This window comes from Pseudorasbora parva, chromosome 12, assembly GCF_024679245.1.
Source record: "Pseudorasbora parva isolate DD20220531a chromosome 12, ASM2467924v1, whole genome shotgun sequence".
Lineage (NCBI taxonomy): Eukaryota > Metazoa > Chordata > Actinopteri > Cypriniformes > Gobionidae > Pseudorasbora > Pseudorasbora parva.
The window spans coordinates 39742533-39757662 of record NC_090183.1 but is presented as its reverse complement, the minus strand read 5'-3'; the positions used below and the strand labels follow the sequence as shown (position 1 = coordinate 39757662).

The 15130-nt window shown below is 40.9% G+C and overlaps 1 protein-coding gene across 1 annotated transcript in view; it reads left to right on the top strand.

The window, feature by feature from the left end:
* ca16b (carbonic anhydrase XVI b) overlaps positions 1-15130 on the top strand; it is a 130159-nt gene that overhangs the window by 28349 nt on the left and 86680 nt on the right. Inside the window, exon 2 of the mRNA XM_067460260.1 lies at positions 14170-14256. Coding sequence (XP_067316361.1) covers positions 14170-14256 — 87 coding nt within the window. The remainder of the gene's footprint in view (positions 1-14169; positions 14257-15130) is intronic.

The following is a 15130-nucleotide window of genomic DNA, read 5'->3' as shown; positions in this document are numbered from 1 at the left end:
TATGCAGGGGTGTTAAGGGCGGGTTTAGGGCAGCCTGCGGGGCTGCTGGCCTAAGAGTGGAAACGCAACTTGATTTTGGCTTAGATGCCTGAGGTCTGAGGCTATCGTGCTATTGTGCATGCTGTTAGCCCTGGCAACAGCAACACCTTAGAAACCATTCAGAACATCTTAGCATTTGTTTAGCAAATTGTCGGGAAGTTGTCAGGCACTGTGGCAAAGTTTTTGCATTTTGCAAGCACCACTCAATCTAGTTTTTGGTGTATTTTTTTAGGAAATATGCACATTGCAGATGTTGCTGATGCGACTAGTATTCCCTGCTATGCCATACAAAGCTCTCGACTGCAGTTTGAAAAGGGTTTAGTAATTAAGTGATCTTCCTATTATAGTGATTTTCACAGTTTGTAAGCTGGTTTCACACACAATGACACACAATCTCGGGTCAGCTATTTAACCTGACAGCTTTTTTTAGATGATCTCCACTGGGTCAACAGGCAAATGTAAACACTAACCGCAAAAATAGATTATGAAGCCGAAGCGGGAAGCGGAGGCCCAGTTAAATATAACTCAAGAGAGCTTCACGGTTGGCTTTCGATTCACCCTTTGAAAAGCCGCTGTAACAAAAGTAGATTATATTTCTTTGTGGACACAAAGAAAAATCACTCACACGCCGAATCGTTTATCAAAGGATTGTCTGCACTAAACAAACCACCAACCGAGGGTTATCGCTGGCGTTTATTTCTCTGTGCACGTCAGGTGCTTTAGGTAGGAGGGAGGAGCCGTGCATCTATTATGCTTTTCTGACCTTTTCCGCTTCTAGGTCTGTGCGTGCCATGTTTGCCCTTTAAAGACTTGCTTTGGAACACAGTGTAAACGTCCACTGTGCCATTTAAGGATGTTTGTGCCACGGATTTAGAGCTTGATCAGTAAAGGTCGACAAAGAGAGGTATTGTTAAGAAAGTTGATAAGTGCAGATGATAGACCCACCTATTGGGACCTGCGTGTTGAATTAGAACGTGCCTGGACCTTGAAACACGCCTCACTCTTGTTTATTTACTCTTCGCCTACTCATGCATTTTGTTAAGAGTGCAATATTTTATCTTGCTGTCATCAGTGCATTTATTTTACCCTATTTCACTTTTTTAAACCTCTTAAAAATGACTTGCACCTGAAAACGCATGATTGCCTGTTACTGGTAGGTGGCTCATCTAACTGGTACTTTTTTTTTCTTTTCTCCGTATGAGTTTTTTAAAGCATGTTTTGCTTTAGCTATTCAAAAATCCACAGACTGATGGGAAAATTCTTGAAATTAAATATTATTTAGCCAACGGTATACATTATGGTTGATGAGAACCGTGTCATGACAACATCAGCGTTTTAGTCTTTATTTTAACCATGTTTATTTGTCAAAAAAGTGCCATTGTGGGCGTTTCGTCTTAATTAAACCTCTGAGTTCTCATGTTAAAGTGTGACAGGCTATTTTTTGCATGTCTAGTGGGAGTATGAGTTGTTTATGCATTATGCTGAGACGTCCACTGAGAAGCTAATGTGTGCTTGGTAACAGTAGCATTGCATTGTCCTTTATGTGTGGGTTATGGAACAATGACGAAAACTAACTGAAATATTTAGTTCTGATAGAATATTTTGTCCTCTTTATGGAGTTTTTTAGTTTTTTTAGTTTCACAGAAAATAAATTAATACTTTTATTCAGGAAGAATGCTTTAAATTGATCAAGTATAGACATCTCAAATGTTACAAAAATACTTTGAACTTCCTATTCATCAAATAATCCTAAAATATTATAAAAACAAGAAATGTTAATTGAGCACCAAATCAGCATATTTGAATGGCTTATGGAGGAAATGTGTTCTGTTAGATTTTTCCTACACGTTAAACTTGCATTGAAGAGAAACTCGAGATGCATCTTCAGACCAGAATATCAGATGGTTGAAGGTGGGCTCCTTTGACTTTTTTCCAGTAGGCAACTACCTAGAACACTTGAGCAGCTGAGTGGATGACAAATAAAACTTCTAAAAAAAAACTACAGCGCGCTAACACCTGCTTTTTTCTTCTCCTAGTTTTATGCAGGTTTTTTTCTGTCGTCCTTTGGCTGCGTTACAATATATGATAATGCTATCATTCATTCAAAGTGATATTAAACCATTCAAGTCCAATAAGACACAAAAGAGTACTCGATAATAGGATGTGTGTCAGATCCGGGTCATGTGCGGCAGGTCTTAGAGTGACAACAGCCTAATAAACCTACTGCTGTCTGTGATTGTTAATCAAAGAGCAAATAACTAAATTGAATAATATATATTTAATTTATAATTTATGCAGTGAAGTGATTGATAACTAACTTTATTCAATTTCTGTATATTTCCTAGCTGAAACTCCATTCATGTAAATAGCGAATCCGCCATGGTGTGAGCACAACTGGCTTTTAAAGGGAATGGGAGATGAGACTCTGATTGGTTTATTGCACGTTGCGCCTAAAACACAGCCATGACTCATTAAAAGACTAGGTACAACCCTTTTGGACCATGCACCTGGCACGCCAACAGTTTGTTTCCGTCATTAAACTAGCAAAAGTGGCAATCGTTCAATAGGGCCCGATATGTAGGGTTGGGAGTCGAAAATGGATTCCGATACGGGGATCGAATACTTAAGATTAAGAATCGGATACTTGTTATAAAAAATATGAATTGATTCTTCTTTTCGATTCTTGGGTGCATTTTTTTTCTTCCACCTGGCAATCTGGCAGGACCTTATGTGGTAATCTAAACATTTTAACAGTTTAAAAGATGAACCGCTGGAAGCGCTCAAAAGTGTGGCTACACTTTGTAAAAAACCAAAGACAAAGCTAAGTGTAATTATTGTAATAATCTAATATGTTGCAAGCAACATATTTAAGCATCTGTGGTTGGTTCACCACGTCGAATTAAAAGAATGCACATTGTTTGATTCATTGCGGATCCTGAGTGCCCTTCATTAGCCGGCACTACTACGGTGACAACACCATTCTCCCTCGCTTCGAAAGGAAAGCTCACAGGTCGATCACAGTGTTCATAGTCAATGGGTTGCACCCCTTTTCTGTTGTCGAATCATTGTTTAGGTAGGTATTACATTATAGGGAAATGCTTTTTTTTAAAGTTGCATACAATGAGGGTTGTGTATTTTAATTTAACATAAGTTTTTTGAACATGTTTAGCTAAGCAGCTCAGTTCTTATGTAGCCTAATACTGCTTTTTTGTTATTTGAGCTGAAACTAATGGCACAGAAAATAAACATGCTTGATAGATTAATGTTTGATTTTTGTTGTTGTTGTTTTTTACTACATTGGAATCGAAACTGGGAATCGATAAGTGGAATGGGAATTAAAATTAGAATCGGAATCGATAAAATAAAAATGATACCAACCCTATCTATATGTGAACAACATAAAATATATATTTTATTTTTTAAAAACCTTTAATGTTATGTGTGATTAATCATGATTAATTACAGAAATTGTGCAATTAATTAGTTACTTTTTTAATCGATTGATAGCATAGTTTTAATTTTTAATTCATTTTTTGACTTCACCTACCACCCCAAAAATGACAGATGGTACAGCCAAATATAAGTGAAATCTTTAGCAAAAAAAGCAGTTTTACATGAGTAAGTAAACACCTCTCACTTTTTCTTCATAAAATGTAAAAAATGATACTTGGGCATATTATCAAATCGGTAAACAACTGTATTGTATAGTTAAACATGTTAGATGTAACAATGGTGTGTTAGAAGACACTTCACATCTGCTAACACCTGCGTGTCCTTGCGTGTACGCGTTTACCCAAGTGTAGGTTGCCCAGGTTACCCTTATGTTGATGTTTGTGAGTTCAGAGGCAGTAGTTCCTCTTTAATGTCATGTTTAGCTGCACTGAACTGCGTAAATGCACCTGGCATCACAATCTGCCAGAGCACATATTGCCTGTCTCTTGTATCCCCCTGCCTCATAACAACAAGCCCGCTACAGGCGCACACACACACACAGAGCTCACCTTTAGCCAGCCATCTTTCATTATACTTTATTTGCGATCTCCTTACCGCGTCAAACGCCAGACATGCAAACATGTTCCCTCAGAGGACCGGTTTGCTGATGTGGCGCCTGCTGGCTGGTAGCTACTGTTTTAAAGGCCCTCGGGAAAAGACTTCAAACAAGCCGTGCGTAAGCACTAAAGTATCGAGTCCATTATTTTAGGTCGGAACCTAATGTTTACCCTTTGTAACGAGCGATGAGGAAATCATTACGGGATAGTGTTCCCTATTCATAACCTTTGAATGGTTTCTGATAGCTTTCACAGATGCTAATTGTCTGCCATGGCAATACAACGCTCTACGTCGTCTGTTGCTGTCCATCAGGGATTAAATGATAAACAGACCCAGACAGGTCGCTAACCAATGAGAGCAGCTCTAATTGCTTACTAACCAATAAGAGTGGACGTAATTGCTGCAATGGAGGGAATCGACTTAGTGCAGCCACTAATTAATCTCCAAAGTAATGATGCAAGTGAGGGCAAGAGCGAAGCAAAGGCTTGGAAAATCTGTTTATGCAAGAGGAGCAGAACCAGGGTGTCTTCGCCCCAGGGACCGAGTCACTTTAAGACACTTTGAAGAGAGATAAAATAAGGAATTGCACTTTGGTTCTGAGATTTGATGCCTGTTTGACAAGGTGCTCTGTTTAAGTGCTCACAACATGTGTGCACGTGATGTGTTTCATACACATAAGGGAATGGTTTGTTAAAGCTGAAGTTCAGTTGAAAATAAAAATGTTCTTATTTCAACATGGCACGTACAATTTTTTTGCAAAGCAAAGATGCCTCAGGATCGGGGTACGTTCACATTGGTATACACTACTATTCAAAAGTCTTCAGGCAGCAAGTTTTTAAACTTTTATTCAGCAAAATAAATTTAAACAAAAACTACACATTCATGGTGAATTCCCAATCTAATTTGGCTAAAGATTCGACATGAATTATTAAATTTCCCTAATTGGTAGCTGTAAGAAAAATAATAGCTATGCTAAAACTAAAAATTTCAGAAATCATTCTGTTATGCTGATTTTCTGCTTAAGAAATGCTTCTTATTATTTCCAATGTTGAATACTGTTTTAGTATTTACAACAAACTGCTTAATATTTTTGTGGAATATTTTCTATTTCACTAAATATAAAGTTTAGAAGAACAGACTTTTTATATTGTCCTAGATAATTGACACATTTATTTCACCAATTTTCTTTGATGTGCATACAAGTTTTCATGCATATCATGCGTATCAATCACAGGCAGACAAATAATGATTGCTTTTAAGGATTTTGATAATGAATGCTTTTTTAATAAAATATGATAATGTGATAAAATGATGCACAGTTTGCTAGATGAAGTGGGCAGTACTGCTTAAGTAAAACCATCCATTTTATAAATCAAAAATAACTTGTTTTATTCAAAAATACGATATAATGATTCACAATATAGTTGAAATAATTCTAAGTAAATGAAATTGACTACATTAGATTACAACAACGCAATTTCATTTTCTTAAAATCAATTGAGGTATAAATAGCTTCCATTTTTTTGGTTGACATTCACTTTTCCCCCCTCAGAGAACCATTAGATGCATTTATAAATGCACTAAACCGCTAGTCTCTTCCTGACATATGATCTGCCATATGGTTCAATAAAGCAGGAAAAGAAGCTCTTTATAGCTGAGCATGAAAAGGCGTAGAGTTTCTTTAATTGTCTTGAAGAGACATAGGGGTCTCTCACCAGGAGGCTTTGAAACACAGAGCAAGATAAGCTGGGTTTTTACAAAGCCAAAGGGAGAATTTGGGGGTAAACCAGGCATAGCTGGGAAAAGTTGTACTTTTAGTTTACTGCTACTTGAAATGTAAATGTCTAAAGGAGAAATCCTATCCTGTGCACACCTAAATGCATCTATTTGATGCATGCCAAGAAGTGTACACTTTAATACTTTTGATTCCATCCCATCATCTCCAGCAGTCCCTGGTACTGTGAACTCTCTTTACAGTAATGCACAGTTTATTGTCTTTGCATTTCCAAAATTTTGTCTAATTAATCTATAGGAATCTGATCTGTGTGCAGGATTCCATGGACAAGGCCCGTAGAGCACGGTTAAAACTGTGCTATCTATATATACACACCCATTATATATAACTAATATTGTTTTGGTACCCTATTGCTGCCACAACAGCTCTGACCTGTCAAGGCACGGACTCCACTAGACCCCCGAAGATGTGCTGTGGCACTAAGAAGTTGGCAGCAGATCTTTTAATTTGCAAGGTGGGGCCTCCGTTGATCGGACTTGTTTGATGCTCGATTGGATTTAGATCTGTGGAATTTGAAGTCCAACACCTCAAACTCGTTGCTGAGTTCATCAAACCATTCCTGAACCATTTTTGCTTTGTGGCAGGGCACATTATCCTGCTGAAAGAGGCCACAGCCAGCAGGGAACACTGTTTTCTTGAAAGGGTGTACATGGTCTGCAACAATGCTTAGGTAGGTGGTACGTGTCAAAGTAACATCCATATGGATGGCAGGCAGAACAATACCCAAAGCACCACACTGCCTCTGCCAGCTGCCTTCTTCCAATAGTTCAGTGTTTCTCAAAGTGTGGGGTGCGCCCCACTGGTGGGGAATGGAGACATGACAAGTGGGGCGCGACAAATGGGAGGAAATGTGTTAAATTTTGTGCCCATCTCTATTAACCTTTTGAGCGGTCCCACATGGGATTTTTATTTCCATGCCTCTGAGAGTACGGACCATAGGGTACGGACCCACATATGGGATTTAGAATGTTCAGTGACGTGACATAACTGCCAGATTCAAACGGTGGGGCGCTTCGGCTGGCATTGAGCCAGATGCGGACGCGCTCAGCTCTTGACATACATCATGCAGTGTTTTCAACCACATACTGTTTATTTTAGGTTTCATTTAATAGGTAACATTTAAATACACAAGTACTAGTAAAACAATACATTTAGAGTTTGTAGAATACACACTGGTGTCTATGGAAGCAGCAATAATAATCCATTCAAATATAATTGGCCGACATGTTTTATTCATATCAGATACACATAGTTAACCAAAGTTTAAACGCACTACTATGGGAGGTAGGGCTTTTAGTGTTGCTGGCCCTACATTATGGAACAAACTGCCCTTGACTATCCGTAACGCACCGACTCTACAGTTGTTTAAATCCCAACTTAAAACTCACCTGTTTTCTCTGGGCAGTAAATAATTATCTCTCGCACCGTCTGAGCCTTTAAAGTGATCTTACACCTTTTCATGTTACATGACTAGTTGCTGTTAATTCAATCAATCAATCAAACTTTATTTGTATAGCACCTTCCAACAACCAAAAGGAGGACCAAGGTGCTTTACATTTAGAACAGAAAAACATCTACAATAAATAATATATTAATACATGAAGCAATAACCAAAGGAACAGTTACACAAAATACAAAAATAAAATTCAAAGTGCCACAGTGCTACTGTGTGTTAAAAGCCAGTTCACTTTGATTATGTAACTTCTTTGTTGTTGTTGTCTATCTGGAGTTGATTGTTGTACACCTGCTTGTTTATGTGTTATCATGAACAGGCCGATTGTTTTTATACTACATTGTAAAGCGACCTTGGGTTCCTGAAAGGCGTTATAAAAAATAAACATATTATTATTATTATTATTATTATTATTATTATTATTATTATTATTATTATTATTATTATTATTATTATTATTTTTATTATAGTGTAAGTAACTATAAAGTTTGCTCGATTCTTCTCCCAATTTACCGGTCACTTACTTATTCCAGGAGAAGCTGATGAATATACGTGCTGTAAATCCGATTGACAGGACTATCATTTCAAAATCAAGATCATTTATAAAGGTTTTTAAATGGCAAAACACACAATTGGATTATTAGATAGCTAATGACATGGTAAGCAAGTTTGTCAATATTTTGAATAAAATGTAATAAAAGTGATACATCTGTCATTCAGCGCTATTTTGGTTGTGGTGAGTCACGTGATAAACATGACGCGTTGCCATAGAAAAGGTAAGGTAAGGTAAAACGTTCTAAAATAACGTTGTCTTTAAAAAAACTCACACTAGGAGTCAGCTAATATATTTTGACTGTACTACACATGAAAGGTTTAAATGTGATGTTAATAAAATAATTGTTAACAGGCAAACTTAAAGCCTATAGTTACCATTTTGTTGGGGAGATTGGGGACAGGTGGGGCTCGGAGCCCTTCCCTAAGTGGGGAATGGCAGAAAAAGTTTGAGAAACACTGCAATAGTGCATCCTGGTGCCATGTGTTCCCCATAAGCGACACACATGCACCCGACCATCCACGTAATGTAAAAGAAACCGTGATTCATCAGACCAGGCCACCTTCTTCTGTGGTCCAGTTCGGATGCTCATGTGCCCACAGTTGGCATGTTGGGCTTCCTGACTGGTCTATGGCTATGCAGCCCCATACAAACTACAACTACATAGCAACAAACTACGATGCACTGTGTATTCTAACACCTTTCTATCAGAACCAGTATTAACTTATTGGGCAATTTGAGCTAGAGTAGCTTGTCTGTTTGAGTGGACCACACGAGCCAGCTTTGGCTCCCCATGTGCATTAATGAGCCTTGGTCGTCCATGACCCCGTCGCTGGTTCACTTCAGATAGATAGATAGGTAGGTGGGTGGGTGGGTGGATGGATGGATGGATGGATGGATGGATAGATAGATACCACTGCAGACCGTGAAAACCCAACAAAAGCTGCAGTTTTGGAGATGCTCTGACCCAGTCGCCCTAGCCATCAAAATTTGTCCCTTGTCAAACTCGCCCAAATCCTTACGCTTGCCCATTTTTATGGAGTATGGTTTTCGGACCTGATATCTTTCCTGGAAGGCTCTCCGATGGAGATTCCGACCAGGAGGGATCTACTCTCTCAGGCGGGCGGGAGATTCCTGCACCCACGCCCAGAGATGTGGAAACTGTGGGCCTGGCCTCTGAGGGGGCTAGGCTCATAGAGGAAGGTCTCTCGGCCGAGGTCGTAGAGACCATCCTTCACTCCAGAGCTCCGTCCACGAGGAAACTGTACGCTCTGAAAGGGAAACTTTTCTCAGCATGGTGCAGAGAACGCCAGTGGGACCCAGTTAACTGCCCGGTTGGTACAGTGCTGGAGTTTCTGCAGGCAAGGTTCTCGGCAGGGTTGACCCCCTCCACAATAGAGGCGTACGTGGCGGCCTTGGGTGCCGTCCACGTCCCTTTGGGTGGAGTGTCTTGGGAAGACACCCTCTGATTACACGTTTCCTCCGTGGCACTTTAAGGTTGAGGCCTGTTATGCACTCGAGGGTCCCAGCATGGGACTTAGCCTGTGTTTTGCGGGGCTTGTCCGAGCCTCCGTTTGAACCCTTGTAGGAGGTGTCGGATAAGTTCCTCACCTCAGGACTATATTCCTTTTGGCTATTTCATCTCTCAAAAGAATAAGAGATATTCAGTCCCTGTCTGTAGGGCCCTCATGTCTAGAGTTTGCGCCGGGGATTTCTCATCCCAGGCCGGGTTATGTCCCCAAGGTTCCTACGAGCCCACGGGGCCCCATTACTCTTCAAGCATTCTGTCCTCCTCCTTTCACGACGTCAGACCAGGAAGATTAATCTGCTGTGCCCTGTTAGAGCACTAGATACTATGTCCACAGAGCTGCCCTGTGGAGGAAAACTGATCAGCTGTTTGTCTGTTTCGGGCCCCCTAAGAAGGGGCCCCAGTATCTAAGCAGAGGATGAGCAAGTGAGTGGTCGAGGCCATCTCACTTGCTTATGAGGCGGCCGGGCAGCAGTCTCCACTGGCTGTCCGGACGCATTCAACCAGGGGTATGGCTGCTTCTTAAGCACTTTTGTCGGGGGCTTCCCTCCACGATATTTGTAAACGCGGCCGGATGGTCGTCTCCTTTAACTTTCGTCAGGTTCTATGAACTAGACCTGGCATCTACAGTTGGGGCACAGGTACTCTCGTAACCGTGTGCGCTTCGGCTTCACACATACGAGACACTTGGTCCTATGGCGATGTGGGTATAAGCGTTCTCACAGCGTTTCGACGCAGCTCGAGTTCCCCGAAAGGGAACGTCTCAGGTTACGTATGTAACCCTAGTTCCCTGAGGGAACGAGACGCTGCGTCGCTCTGCCATACTCCCGGCGTGTCCGTGATCACTTACTTCAGGCTTTATCAGAAGCTAGTTCCTGTTTGTGTTCGCGGACCTTTTATAGTCTCCGGTTGATGACGTCATCACGTCGGCGACGTCATCACGTCGGCGACGATCGATCTTTTTTCCGATGGAATGGTTCTACAGGCGCTTCACGACGCATTAACGCAGAGGCGTTCTCACAGCGTTTCGACGCAGCGTCTCGTTCCCTCAGGGAACTAGGGTTACATACGTAACCTGAGACATTTTCTATATGAATATATTTTCAAAGGTAATTTATTCCTGTGTTGGCATAGCTGAATTTTCAGCATCATTACTCCAGTCTTCAGTGTCACATTTGTTACTCAAGAAATGTGTTTTATTATTATCAATGTTGAAAACAGTTTCAGGATTCTTTGATTTAAAAGAAAAAACATATTTAATTTACTGTTTGTAAACTATTTGTACATGTAACTCTAACATGTAAAATGTAACTGTTACTTGTGATTAATTTAATTCACCCTTGCTGAATCAACTCTGAATTAATTTACACTGTAAAAAATATTTTAAAAAATAAGTTACCTGGTTGCCATAAAATGTTGAGTTCATTGAAATAAAAAATTACTACAATGAACATTTTTGAGAATCAACAACCTTTATTTAAATATTATTAAAAGATTTTGTAAGCATATTGGGTAATTGGGTTTTATTTGTGATGACGCAGGGAAACATGCCAAATTGTTCTATTTTCATGATTTATCACATTTTTTATGTGGTTTAAATACAATAATATTTTGAGTTTCTATTTATTAAATTTCCTTCATTGTATCAACTTACATTTTAATTTCAATAAAGTCAACATTCAATATTTAAGGCAACCAGGTTACTTACTTTAGGTTAAACCAACAATTTAAGTGTCCAGGTAATGTTTCAGACCACTGTAGAACAAAATGTAAGCCATTTTTAATGTAGAAACATTCTTCTTTTGGTTCTATTTTTAAGTCAATCAGTTAATGAACTCTCACTAGACAAATGAGATTTAAAATAAGCCTGATAATCAGAAAGAAACTTTCTGTTTAAGCATTACCTCCTACTACTACTTATTCAGGATTACAAATCATGCCGTTCTTTGGTAATTATGCCGACCGGAACTTCAGCTAGTGTGAGTGTTTCTAATGAGAGGAGCGAAGTGCCAGGTTTTTCACAGGTTCGGAGGCCCCGCTGAGTACTCTGAGTGTTGTTATTAGTGGTATTATTACTTTTGATTACTTTGTCAAGAGACACTGCGTGTAAGCAGTTCTAGTGGAGCAGGCTATGGAGGTAAGGTTTTCTTCCTCCACTTCAGGAAGTAAAGCCAGCATTGAAAATATCTGAAACAGGAGTTGCGTTATAGGTGGAGCATTTTTAAAGGGGTCCTATAATGCCATTTTTATACAAGTTGATATGATTCTTTAGTGTCTAAATGAAAACATTGGGACCCACTTTATATTAGATGGCCTTAACTACTATGTACTAACATTTGAATTAATAATTTGATACAATGCACTTATTGTGTACATACATGTTTTTACATTGTACTTACATTTTAAAAATACCAGCATGTAATTATGTCTAATTAATTTCTGTAGTTACATTTGTAATTTAAACAGTTGGCACTTCCCTTACACCTAACCCTACCCTTAAACTGACCCATCCCACCACACCTGTCCCTAACTCTACCCTTAAACTGACCCACACCACCACACCTGTCCCTAACTCTACCCTTAAACTGACCCACACCACCACACCTGTCCCTAACTCTACCCTTAAACTGACCCACACCACCACACCTGTCCCTAACCCTACCCTTAAACTGACCCACACCACCACACCTGTCCCTAATTCTACCCTTAAACTGACCCACACCACCACACCTGTCCCTAACTCTACCCTTAAACTGACCCACACCACCACACCTGTCCCTAACTCTACCCTTAAACTGACCCATCCCACCACACCTGTCCCTAACTCTACCCTTAAACTGACCCACACCACCACACCTGTCCCTAACCCTACCCTTAAACTGACCCACACCACCACACCTGTCCCTAACTCTACCCTTAAACTGACCCATCCCACCACACCTGTCCCTAACTCTACCCTTAAACTGACCCATCCCACCACACCTGTCCCTAACTCTACCCTTAAACTGACCCATCCCACCACACCTGTCCCTAACTCTACCCTTAAACTGACCCACACCACCACACCTGTCCCTAACCCTACCCTTAAACTGACCCACACCACCACACCTGTCCCTAACCCTACCCTTAAACTGACCCACACCACCACACCTGTCCCTAACTCTACCCTTAAACTGACCCATCCCACCACACCTGTCCCTAACTCTACCCTTAAACTGACCCATCCCACCACACCTGTCCCTAACTCTACCCTTAAACTGACCCATCCCACCACACCTGTCCCTAACTCTACCCTTAAACTGACCCACACCACCACACCTGTCCCTAACCCTACCCTTAAACTGACCCACACCACCACACCTGTCCCTAACTCTACACTTAAACTGACCCATCCCACCACACCTGTCCCTAACTCTACCCTTAAACTGACCCATCCCACCACACCTGTCCCTAACTCTACCCTTAAACTGACCCATCCCACCACACCTGTCCCTAACTCTACCCTTAAACTGACCCACACCACCACACCTGTCCCTAATTCTACCCTTAAACTGACCCACACCACCACACCTGTCCCTAACTCTACCCTTAAACTGACACACCACCACACCTGTCCCTAACTCTACCCTTAAACTGACCCACACCACCACACCTGTCCCTAACTCTACCCTTAAACTGACCCACACCACCACACCTGTCCCTAACCCTACCCTTAAACTGACCCACACCACCACACCTGTCCCTAACTCTACCCGTATCCCACCTCAATATCAGCAAAAGACCTGGGACAAGATGACAACTCCAACGAAATTCAACATTTAAGGCTAAACAGGACGTTTCTGAATGGTTGGATAGCGTGGTTTGGCATCTTAATGTACTGGCAGGATAACGTTAGCACGGATGCTGTCTTTACTGATGTATACGTTAGTTCATTACATTGACCGTAATTTTATCTATGCATTGTAATAACTGTTATAACACAATTTATTTTGCCAGTAACAGACACTTTAAAACTAGCGTGCACAGTTTGTAATAACACAATAACCATAATGCGTTGTTCATTATAAACGAAAGCATGCCGTAATTTAACCTACCCTGTAAAGCCGCATTCATTATGAAGCGTGCAAGCGTTTCAAACTACACTCGCTTCTTCTAAGGGTGCAGCAGGAACAGCTTCTTAGCCAAACATGCTTTATATTGACCCTCGGTTATAAAGCCGTCTGGTGAGAAATGCTTTGCGGTTCGTGCAGACATAAAAGCATTTACAAAAACAAAACTCAGCCATTGCGTCTTCAGCGGTTCGGATTTAGGAACATCAGAATGACTGCTGTGTTCATTATTACACCCAAGAACAGAACCCCGCAGTCGCTTAGACGCCATTCTGCTCCAGCATCTCTACTTGTACAATGGCGGACTGTTCTGATGACCGCTCGCTCAAGGCCGGTCTGAGGTGAAATGCTGCTTGTTAATCTACAGTCGTGGGAGGGGCGTCCGACCGTGTGTCGTCACACGGTCAAACGGCTCGATTTGAGACGAGAAAACCTATAAAAAGATTTTTAAAAAAAAACCCTTGATGGATTTTTATCAGTATAGGATGGTTGTGTACACACATTTCCATACAATCAGCTTGTAAAAGTGCATGCACCATTATATGACCCCTTTAAGGTTGACAGTATTGCAGTATTGATAATGTTTTTGCATTGATTGTTAATGGGAATTCATTATAACATTGTCTGATTTCTCTCTGACAGCTTCACATGTGGAACCAGAGCGTCGTGGGAGCTCAGCCACTCAAAGAGAGCGGAGGGCGTCCGGGGAACCCTATTGGGCGTATTCAGGTGAGTCATTCTCTCCTCCGACCAATAAACAATGAAAATGTGTGCGCAGCATCGGTAAGCAATAGCAACAATGTTTACTCAGCATAAGCCTGTGTGTGTCTGTGGGGAATCAACCCTATTGGGAAATTTAATGAGTATGTTTCCTTTTGAAAAGCGGCAGGTGGGTTTGGTCTATTAGTTTTCCATGTTTTACAGAAGAAAAAGACCACTTGGAGCCACTGGGAGAAATCAATTGGAAATGCTTTGTCTCACAGAGGGAATTTTTTACATAATCTATAACTCCTCTAACTCAGCAGAATCTGCAAGCAGTTGCTGGATTGTTCTTATTCCGTACTTGAAGGGCTCTTATTGAGAGTTATGAAAAACGAATCAATCATTGGCCTCTGGCGGACATACCGTCAATAATCGTGAACAGCAACTGCTCTTATCTCATTTCAAACTCTCTTTCTCTCCGCTGATCTTTTATCTTTTTATTTCAGATTTTTTTTTCTTCTCTCTTTCCTCTGGGTGTCTGAACTGTTCGCTTCATCAGCTCTGACAGACCAGTGCCGGCTTGTTCTTTGCCAGCGTTCTGACTTGTGTCGGTGCTCGGAGGGATGAGGAACATTTATGCCTGTAGTTTCAGCAGCCCTCTAGCATGGAATGATCTTTAAATGGTGCTTTTTCCTTTCTCTTGCGCTTGCTGGCAGCCATATATGTGTATTTGCCATGTGAAGTCGTGCGATAAGCCCTGCGAGGCTCTCCTTCGCTCTAATAGACGATGCAGCATTTTCCAAATGTCGTTTCCATGATCCAATGATCTATTTCAGTGGATACTGTTTTCTGAGATACTTTTTTTCTTCATATGTCTCTGTAGGAAAGACAACCCCAGATG